Source organism: Fulmarus glacialis, unplaced genomic scaffold (assembly GCF_000690835.1).
Source record: "Fulmarus glacialis isolate BGI_N327 unplaced genomic scaffold, ASM69083v1 scaffold29908, whole genome shotgun sequence".
NCBI classification, from domain to species: Eukaryota; Metazoa; Chordata; class Aves; order Procellariiformes; family Procellariidae; genus Fulmarus; species Fulmarus glacialis.
The window spans coordinates 31,306-42,282 of record NW_009228130.1 but is presented as its reverse complement, the minus strand read 5'-3'; the positions used below and the strand labels follow the sequence as shown (position 1 = coordinate 42,282).

General features: G+C 53.9%; 1 protein-coding gene across 1 annotated transcript in view; it reads left to right on the top strand.

Moving 5' to 3' along the window:
* Positions 1-1,802: 1,802 nt before the first annotated feature.
* Positions 1,803-10,977, top strand: part of LOC104080862 (chordin-like protein 2) — a 25,245-nt gene continuing 16,070 nt past the window's right edge. The window contains 5 exon segments of the mRNA XM_009583390.1: positions 1,803-1,903; positions 1,905-1,924; positions 7,744-7,856; positions 8,316-8,409; positions 9,218-9,360. Of these exon segments, the coding sequence (XP_009581685.1) occupies positions 1,803-1,903; positions 1,905-1,924; positions 7,744-7,856; positions 8,316-8,409; positions 9,218-9,360 (471 nt within the window).

Genomic DNA, 10,977 nt, shown 5'->3' with positions numbered 1-10,977 from the left:
TGCTGTTGGGGACGTGGCTGTGTCCCCCTCCACCCGCTGCTGTCCCCAGCTGCTTTGCAGGGACGTACAGCGCTGAGCACACTGCTGCGTGCTGGTGAGGGGGCTGTGGGGTTTCGTGGGCTGGCAGGGACATGCTGAAGGTCTGGGACCCCCCTCCCGTGGGCTAGAACTCGCATAGGGCGGGAGGTTGAATTACAGCCCATGCCCTGCACAGATCCCACCCCACCTGGCTGCATCTCCCCTCCGAGGGTGGACGGGGACATGGGCAATTTGGGGAAATGACCCCCCAAACCAAAGCTGGGGGCTTTTCTCCATGGCCATCCCTTGTCCATCTCCATGTCCATCCCTTGTTCTCTCCTTGCCCCTGCTCCCAGCTGGCTGATTGGAGCAGATAAGATTTGGGATGGGGAAGGGAAGGGAGGTTCAGCACTTCCTTGTACAAAAAAACTTGAAGGACTTGGCCAGGGCTGTTTAGCAGCTTGGAGGGTGCTGGAGGTGTTAATTGGGGCCAGGAGGTGGGTTTGGTTTGGTTGCCCAAGCCCTGGGACCCCTCCAGTGGGTGCTGGACACCCCTACAACATCGCAAAGCCACCTAAGCACTGAGCAAACCAGAGCAGGACCCGTGGTGTCCCTACGTTTATTCTCCCCTTTAATCTCCCGAAGTCCCAGTAGAGTCTGTCGGTGGCTGCATTAGGGTGATTTACGACTTGCCTGCTGCCAGCAGTGCATTAGGCACTCGACAAATAATCGTCCTCCTAGAGCGCCAACCCAAAATGTGAGCGCTTGGATTGCTTGTCCCGGCGGTGGGGTGTGCTGGGGGGGAAAGGCGGGCGGATGGATGGTGCTGTGCAGAGCCTTGGAGAGCAAAATCCGGGTGAGTTTGGCTCCTTTCCCTTCTCTGGGTTCATTGAAAGCCGCTGAGCTCAGACCACAGCATCCGTTTCTTGCACGAGGGATGAGGGTCTGACTCCCTGCCTCTGCCAGGGCTGCGTTAACTGTGGTACCCACGTTAGGGGGAGGATGGAGACATGTCCAGAAGGTGAAACAGATGCTAGGTGAGGTGTTTGCTCTTCAGGCTGGTGCTAGCAGACCCCCTAAATTGGGCACGAATCAGGATGAATGGGAACAGTAGGGGTTTGTCTGCTTTGGGAGGAAGCGCTGGGGTCTGTTTGCAGGATTTATAATGGTGATAAAGGGCTGGGGACTGTGGGACAGGGGCAGGATTGGAGCAGGGAGGTCTGGGATCGCCCCCAGCTCCTCATCGCTTTGGCTCTGCCGCCGGGCGCATCCCCCGGTATGGGGGGCTTGGCTGGGGCTCCAGGTGCCCTGTGGTCGAGGCCAGGGGGCCCCTGGTGACAAGGTCTTCATCAAATCGTGGACTTTTCTCTGCTGTCCACCTCTGCAGCTCACTGCCTCGCATTTTTCTCGGGGCCGAACACTCAGGGAGAATGAAGACAGGAATAAATTAGTTACGAGAAGGCTCATCAGCCAAGAGACCTACAGTGTCGTGGCTAAAAATAGGTAAGAAGCAGAAATGCTCAGGCTTGAAGGCAAGTCAGAAAAGAAGAATTTGCCCGCAGAAACAGGCTATTTTAGGGGGTTTACACTCTCAGCTGAAAAAATATCAGAGGCACAGGTTACTGGGCCGAATGTGCTGCAGCCCAGCCACTATGAGTAATTCAGCGGCAATAGTTGAATGCAATGATGTTTTGGCTGGAGGCATTTAAACACCAGCATCTCTGGAGAGCCGGGGGCAGTGGTTTTCCCCAGGAGCTTGGAAGTCGCCGTTTAATTTCTTTTTAATGTGGTTCCTGGAGAAAAGGGGGTTCGTCTGTCTTATGAGTTCGGATCCAGCGCAATGAGGGACTGAGCAGTCCAAGACGGGAAGGACGGGGATGAAAAGCAAATCCTGCTGGTGGCCACGGTAAGGGAGAGGCGAGGGCTGCACGCCCCACTTTACACAACTGAGCATCCCCTTGGGAAGGAGAGGAGGGAAATGGGGTCCCATCTGCTGCTCACAGAGCCCATGGGGATGCTCTGCGTCCTGGACTTCTCTTGACTACTCCACCCTGGGGAGCTCAGCGATGCTTTGTGAGGCTGCATTTGCAGAGCTGCAGAGTTTTCCAAAGTCCTGAGAAGACATTCCCAGCCCAGGACTGAGCAAGGCGAGTGTGTGGGAAGCGATCTGGACGTGAGTGGAGTCATTAGGATGCCACATGTCAAGGGCTTGGTGTGTTTTAACCAGTCCCTTCTCAGCTAAGATGCATTTTAAGCCCTTCATAAATACAGGGCTGTCATAGGAGTGCCTGGACTTTCTGTACCAGACAGTGCTTTTTACACTTTATTTATGGCCGCTCTTAAAACTTGCAAACTGGTTTGCATAAACACACCCCTGCACGCCTGGCACGGCGCTGGCTGGCAGGTGTGTGACCTCCGAAAAAGCTGCCAGGACCCGAAGCCCAGCTCAGATGTGCCCTGCTTCGGGGAAAGCTGCGGGGGGCTCTTCTGGGTACGCAGAGATGGGAGAAACCCCTGTGCCATGAGATGAAACGAGGGAGAAGTGGGGTGAGACCTGCGGGATGTTTTGGCAGCATCGTTGTTGGAGCCAGTTTGCTACCTGGAATGAAAGTCCCTGCTAGGGAAACTGAGGCACAGGGCTTTCCACGCTTTGGGGTCTCGTGGGTGCATTAGCCCCTCTCTAGCCATGGGTCAAGGCTTTACCTGCAGCAGGGACTCACTTCTGGGGACTCCTCAGTGTCTTGTAGTGTAGAGGAGCTCCAGCGTGAATCAGGATTGATGTACTGTGATCCCATGCGTGCGGAGACCTGGCTGGGTGATGGGTGTGCAAACGGGAGCCATTTCCCGGGCTGATGGGGCAGTGATGTAAAAGCAGCTTTAAACCTCCCATGACCCATCAGGACGCTCTGCTCAGGTCTGGGAAACCCCGACATGGGAGTGGGGAATGTAGGGGCAGGGTCTTGCAGGTGCGCGTGGGTATGTGGCTTGACTTTGTTGAGCATCAGTCCCTATACCCAGAGGGAGGTGAAGTGAGCATGGCTGAGCCTGAGCCAAAGGAGGATTTGGCAGCAGAACACGGTATTGCAGTAGCTTGCAGGTTTTTTTTTTATCAGTGCAGGAGAACATCTGACTTGTTTTGGCCCCTGGTTCAGCTGTGGTCAAAATGCCCAGGCAGTGGGATGAGTCGCACCACATCGGGAAGCCCATGGGGACGTCCTTGTCCACTGTGAATGTGGAGGGGTGGAAGGAGCTGGCTCAAACAGGCTGTGTCAGCGGGTGGGAGAGCTTCAAGGGACTGGTCTCATGGACATGCTGGCCTGAGGGGACTTGTCTGCATCTGAGGCCAGGAGATGTCCACGGGTGGTCTGACCCGGACCTTGGCCAATTTGACGGTTCAACAAAGAGGCTGTAGGGTCTCACCCATGTCCCCTCAGTTCATGGTCTCTCATTGGATCTAGAGCAGGTCGTGAAGACGTAGGATGGCATCTTGTTGGTGGCTGGTGTATGAAGTTGTTGAGATACATCCTAAAGAGGCGTCGAGGCTATTCTCATGGTGTGAGAGAGACATCAGCAGTCACTGAATGCAGCACGGGAGGGGTTTCTCCACGCCATTCAGTTTGTCACCCTGGATTGATGTCTCTAGACCATCTCATGAAGGTGCTGCTCCAGGGGGTTCACAGAGTGTCTCAGAGCCTCCGCGATAGCCTCTTCTGGGATTTAAATCTCCTGGTAGCTGGAAAGCTTCCAGCAATACTTGTCCTAAATCTTCCAGGCTTTGCCTCAAGCTGATTGCTTCTTCTTGTCCCTGCCATGACCAGAGATCACCCTTTTCTTTGTAACAGTGTTCTCTTGCTTTGTCCCCCCCCTCGTACTTTCCATCTCATATTACATACCCTCCTTGCCGTCCAGGATGCAATTAATGATAATTAGTGACAGTTAATGATAATCAAAGTAAACCAGGGCCTGGGCACATCCTTGAGCATTGACCGGAGGTGTCCAGACTCTTGCTGTGGGTGCACTCCCCAGCATGGTGTTGGCCGGAGCCAACTTGGGCTTTGCCAAATGCCAGGGCAGTTCCAGCAAGCGGGTATGGACATGAACTGGGCCAGGCCACTGACCCCAGACCCTGGCCTGGGTTATTCAATGATTTGGATGTAACCAGGTGGTCCTCACCCAAGAAAACACCGGAGCCATGGCAGCAAATGGCTGTTGCATGGGGAGGCAGGGAGAACCCTTCCTCCTCCATGATGTCCCCAGCAGAGCCCTTCAGGGTGGGCAAGGCAGAGCAGCTCCCACGTGGAGGAGTTGCTCTCTGCAGGATCTCCCACCCTCCCTCCGGGCACAAGGCCACAGGACTTGCTGCTGTGCTGCAGAGGAATCATTTCCACATCTTTCAGCTGTTTTTTTCTGGTTCATACAATCTATAATGGTAGTCTGAAGAGCAGAGTCTTGTATCGGGGGCTTCTTGTATTTGGGAAGAAACTGGTTAGATGGGGCCTGTTCTTAGAGGTGTTTCCAATGGGAGGTGTTTGCCCCTTCCCACCTCTGCTTCTGCTTCCATAGGGCCACCTCCAAGCGTGGAGCCTCTGGCTTGCAATCAGCAAGCTCTGGTTGTGTCTCCAAGGTGGCGTGGACCAGGCTGGCCCGCTGTCTTCTCCTGCCCAGGGATTGCATGGTCCTCAGGAAGGAAAATGAGGTGATGGCTTCATCTGGATTTTTGGTACTGCAGCCTTGAAAATGCTCCGCAGCTCAGGAGCCCTCTCTGGAAAATGAAAAGTAAAACAACGTGACTTTTGTGAGCGTGCTGTTGCCGAAGACGCAATAAATAAGGAGACTGAACGGCACGGGAGCAATTTACTGCCACAAATGGCTTTTCACTCCGAGTGAAATGGGAAGATATCCAAAGTTTGACCTCTGAAAATGAAATTATTAGCCTGACATGGGAAAAAATGATCCAGAGTGTCCAGCTTTTAAGCCTCCTCCTTCTATCCATCCCCAGCTTGTTTTAACCAAACATGCCGGCACCTCTTGCCAAATACGCGGCATAGTGCTACTGAGATGTGGACAAGTGTCTGCTGCTGCCCAGTGCTGCCAGTCGGCTTTAATTTTACCAGCGGGCCCTTTGCAGACATGAATCAGGCTGCTTTCGAGGGCTGGACCCAAACCAGGGCTCACTTGTGAAAGGCAAGTGATTAAATGTTTGAACAAAGCAGCCAACTGGCATGGGAGCCTGCAAGCTGAGCGGGGCTGCGTCACATGAAGGCAACTTGATTTCTTCACCCTCAGCGTAATTCATGAAGATGCTGCAAGCAGGGAAAGATGAAGTCATTTTCTCACCCTTTTGCAAAAGGATGTTTGGTTTTTTTTTTCTTTCTTCCTTTCTCCTGGGTTTCTGCAGTTTCCAGCCATGCACTCCCCATTCTTGTGTGGTTTGCTGTAAACTCACGTTGTGCATGGCCAGGAATATGGATTTGTTAGAGGTTTGGAGCAAGCTATGGGGATGGTGTAAAGACCTGAGTAGGGAAAAGCCTCCTGCCTGTCCCTCTGATGGCATCCACCCCAAAATTATTGCAATGTATTGCAATATATTATTGCAGATGCAACGCTGACCCCACAGCACTGTGCTTGGACTAGGCGGTCTGGACAGCTGGTGGCCACCTCCTTTAAAGGTACAGCTTGGAGAATCATGTGCTTGAAGCCATTTACCATTTATTCAACAAGGAGCTCAGGGCTGCTGGCAGAGTCGTAGGGCTTGAGTTGGATCATCATAGACCCTTCCTGATGGCCACAGGGTCCGGCCATGGCAGAGCATCACTTAGGTTCATCCTGAGGATGGTCAGAAACTGGAGGAAGGATGGCAGCCCACCACGGCATATTCATATGAGTTTTGCCTGGCTGGTAGGAGAAACACTCGCATTAAGCAGGTGGCATCTCCAGTTTTGGCCAGGTGGGACAACGCCAGCCGGGCTCTCCACTGCTTTACCCCAGGTGACAGAGCGGAGCATAGGATGGCTTTTAGCATCATTGGGGTGGTGAACTGAGCTCGTTTTGGAGACCCTCTGCTATTCATCGAGGAGTCCTTCCAGCAGCATAGCGGGGTCAGCACCCACTAGCTTGCCTGACTTCATGTGGCGGGACCTGTGCACCATGCCTCGGAAAACAGCCCTCTCTCCTCTCCCTGCATCCCCAGGGTGCCGCAAGGTTTTAAAAGACCCATAAATGCTTCAGGGAGCATAAATGTCTCCGCTGCCTTCGAGCAATGTAATCGCCGAAACTACCCAAATCCCCTCAATGACATAACCTTTTAAGTCACCTTCAATTTTTAGGGGGGCTGTAAGCACTTAAACCACTAATAACACACGTTATTAGGCATGTGGGCAGGCATGTGCTTATTCACGAAACAGCTTAAGCCCTGGTGCATCCTCCGGCTGCTTGGGGACACGCCACGGGAGAGTGGGAGCAGCCAACGGGCCGCGGTGGGAGTTACAGGGTTCAGGTTCCTGCAGGTCTGACTGAGGTCAGAGCTTGGTCCTGCAGGACCAGGTGATGCGTTTTAATGTGAACATTAAGGATGACTGCACTGGGCTTTCTGGCCAAAGCCTGGTGGTGATCATGACCATGGTTGGTCCCACAGGTCCTGCTGCAGGCTGGTCTCGTCCTGCCAAATGGTTGGTGTGTAACCAAGGGCTTGGAGGTGGAGGGGGCTGATAGGGACCTGCTAAAATCCGGGGAGAGGGTGGATCACCAAAGCGGATCTCCTTCACCAGTCATGATGGGCACCATCTCATCTCTTTCTCCCTGTGCCGTGGCAAGGTTAAACCCATTCCAGTGTAGGCAGGACTGGATCGTTTCTGGGACAGACACCTCCAGTTCAGGAGCATGGCTGGAAACTGGCTCTTTTTGGGATGATAGGATCAGAGGAATAGAAAAATACATAGTTTTATGCTTTTCGGGGCAAAAAGTGGATGAGGTGGACTTGCTGTCCCCATGGACAGCCCCATAAATGGAAAGCATGGTTCAACCCACTCCAGCCAGACCTATGCGAGGTTGAGCCTGGTAAAGGCAAGGGGCTGAGCCTGGTGGGATAGGGCAAGCCAGCATGGTCCTGCTCCTTAGGGCTGATGCTTGGCTGTCCGCGTGCTGATAGCGCTGGTCCGGGGGTCCTTGAGAGAATGAGCTGAAGCTCTTAGGGGGAGCAAAAGGTTTTTCTTCAGAATGTGTTTCTACCTCAGAATGTCTTTTTTTCTTCTTCTTTTTTTTAGGCTAACAGTGAAAATCTCTCCTAGATTCAGCCTCTCCTATCTCCCCCACCACTCCCAGCCCTTCTGATCTCCCTGGGAGAAATTCAGTCCCATAGCATCACCCTAAAATCACCTGTCCATCTTCCAATGAGCACTTCTACTGACCTATTTTAGATTGACAACTCTAATTTTTGCCTCAAAAATACCCATTCTGTTCATTGCTTGCAAAGGGAGTCCAGCTTGCTCAGAGGAGTTGCCATTTGGTCAGATGGGTCCCAGCTTAAAAAAACAAATCGTGGCAAAAAAAAAGCTTTTGGGGAATGTATTCAGTCTGGGGTCTGGTGGATGGGATGTGGCCATCAGCTACTCATAGGGGACAGCATGAAGGCACAGAGCTGTCCTTGCTCTTCTCATCATGGAGGGAGGAGAGCTCTCCCAAGGATCATGCCTTTCTCTCACATAGCTTCTCCTGGTTGACTTTCAGGGCCGGATATGTTCTGCGATTTCAACGGCAAGAAGTACAGCCCGGGCGAGAGCTGGCACCCCTACCTGGAACCGCAGGGGCTGATGTACTGCATCCGCTGCAGCTGCTCCGAGGCATGTCCCCCACGAGGTGCCGCAGGAGGTGGTGGGGATGCTGCTATGTTGGGGCATCGCTTTGGCAGTTTTTAAGCAGATTGGTTCTGGTGTCTAATTTGACCAGAGAAGCCCCTTCCAGTCCTATAGGGACATTGGATTAATCTCTTTCCTTTTGAAAAAGCCCCACATCCCCCTAGGGGTGTTGGGTTGACCTTGTGATGGAGCTGTCTCAGTAGCGTTGGTGGGCTGTGGATGGAGATGGCTCAGGGCTGCTGTGGGACTATGGGTCATCTTTGATGATGAAAGATGAGAGATGAGCTGGCTGACAGTGAGATCCGAGCCAGGGATGGAGACATCCTTGGCTGGGTGAGCTACGCCAGCACAATCTATCATGCTAATGTGGCCATCATCCAACATCTTCCTTCTCTTGTGGGGTGAACATGTAGCTGAACCATCTTTCTTTCTCTCTCTCCCCAGAACGCCAACATCGGGTGCTACCGGATCCAGTGCCCGGCTCTGCAGTGCGCCAGCCCTGTCACCGACCCCCAGCAGTGCTGCCCACGGTGTCTTGGTAGGTGGACATCCCATGGGGAGGGGACGACAAGGTGGCCGTAGTCCTGCAGGGTGTACCTCAACTGCAGTCACTTGAATGCTCGTGCCTGGGGCAGCGCAGCGATGCTGGGTCTGGCCCTGCTCACGGGGTGACGGCAGCAATGGCAGCTTGGGCTGCCTGCATTGCTTTTCCCCCCCAAAAATGTCACTTTGATGGACAAGGGCTCTCTACCAGACCACTTTCTCCAAATCCCCCCCATCCCGAGAACCTTGTAGAGACAAAATGTCGGTTCACAGTTCAGTGACAAACCAGAAGCCGGCACTTTATTTAGATCATTTGCCAGCAAAATGTGTTGGATACAGGACAAAAAAAAAATTTGAAAATTTTTAACAAAATTCTTGAATTTTTCCCTCCCCTGTATGTAATGACCTTCAACATCTCCCATGGGTAATTAGCTAAAAATTAAAAATAGTGGGTTTTTTCTTTTTTTTTTTTCTAATTTCCCAAATCGCCGGTGGTTTTTGACTAGCTTTGCCACCGCTCTGGCACGGTGGAAGACAAGACCGCGAGAGGTCAGACTTCCAGGTTTTACCTCTGTGCTGAGCTCAGCGAGGTCAGGGCAGCCCTGTTCTCCAAACTCTTTTGGGCGTGTAAATCCCCATGGGCCATGCAATGCCCTGGCCACTTCTTCATGATAGCCGTGGCACGTAAAGGGCTCCTCGTCCTTTCAGGTTGGGCTGATGGGGAATATGCCGAGCACCTGCACCACATTGGAGCCGGGTAGGGGATGGCTCTCACCCCGCTGCTTTCTCATCTTCTTTTCCAGAGCCACATTCTCCTTCTGGCCTCCGGGCACCCATCAAGTCCTGCCAGTACAACGGGACGACGTACCAGCAAGGCGAAATGTTCACCACCAGCGAGCTCTTTCCCAGCCGCCAGCCGAACCAGTGTGTGCAGTGCAGCTGCTCCGTAAGCTTCCTGCAAGCCCGCGGGAGACGGGGAGGGCTCGGGGTCTGCTCCTGCACCCCAATGGTGTCCCACCAGGTCAAAAACCTCATGAGGACCATTGGGTGGTATCAGCCCATGGTGGGATGGTTTATTGTTCAGGATCAGGTTATCAGTGCAGGAGATTGAGCTTCCTCTGAGCTTCCTCTGAAATGGTGCTGGGTCCTCCCTGCTCAGTGACTAAGGACCACCGCTGGATGCTTCCCCCTCTGCCTGCGTGCATTGTCTGGCCTCAACCCAGAGCAGGGTGTGTTGCAAATGTCCGCTGGGCCCTGGTGTCAGAGCACAAAGCACTCGCCTGCATCTCCTCCCCAGTGGGAACATCAGAACAAGCTGCTCCAAGGGTGGGTTATTCACTGGAGATCCCACTGGGGCTCCTTGGGGTGGGCAGGGCGACAGCCCTGTCCCCATTGAACACATCAACAAGTGCATTTGCCTATCGCGAGGACCAGTGCTGTCCCCGCAGCATCCAGCGATCCCACCTGCCCCACTGAGGCATCGTACGGCAGATGGCCGGCAGAGAGGACAACCGGGAGCTTTCCCCATACATGCTTGCTGCAAAGCAGATGGGGTTTGTAGCCAGAAGCCCTGGGGGAGCTCAGCGTGCTTACAAGGCAACACGGATGCCAATTCTTGGGCTTCAGAATTTCTTGGTATGTCGAGCCTGGAGTTGAGCTGGTGGAACTGAGCTGTGCTCCAGAAAGGATTTGGTGGCTCCCAACTGCTGCTGGGTGCCTGGGTCTCGTGGTGCCTCCAGCAGCGAGCTCCTGCCCTGCATGGCTGGAGCTCCCTGATGCAGCCAGGAGATAACAGCAGAGAGACAGGGGCAGTGGAGCCTAGCAGTCAGAGGTGGCAATGGGCAGGCACCTGGCGATCTTCATCCCCCTTGCTTGGATTTAAGTGGGAGCTGAAGCCAGGGCTGAGACATTCTTGAGCACCCGGGTGGCTGGGCTGCACCAGGAGCCGATTTCATCTGGAAGCTCCTGCAGTGTATTCACCAGCTCTCCAGGCCATCGTGTGCAGAGCTGTGTCCTGGAGATATGCGTGTGTTTTCCAGGCTGTCCATGAAAAGCATTTGTAGGAAGTGTCTGCCTTTCACCCTGAGCTGCAGTGACCTTTGCAGGACCATTGTATGCCCATCTTCCTTGCTGGTCCCAATCGGTTTATCTGCTCTGCGCTACCCAAGGGCTGCAACAGCATCCAGGATGCTATGTGGTCCTCGGTGTGCATCACTGTGGTGGATTGTCCATCCACCACGCATCTGCCAGCACCGGAGGGACGTTCCTCCTTTGCGAGCCTCCAGCAATGGCCTGAGACAGGGCTTGGCTCTGCTCTGCCCAGCCCTCTCCCACAGGGTGGGATCCTGCAAAAACCTGCTGAAAATCCATCCTGACACTTTGCTCAGGAGGCGCGAGGCAGCCTGGCTGGCGGCGATGGGGAAGATGTGTGGAGCGTGGGGCCGTGCGTGCCAGGAGCTGAGTGTCGGGAGATAAATGGAGCAGCTCCTGCTCCTCGAGAGGGAGTGAGGAAGGGAGATAGAAAGTGCTGATGCTGGACTTGGATGCTGTGGGGAACTGCTTG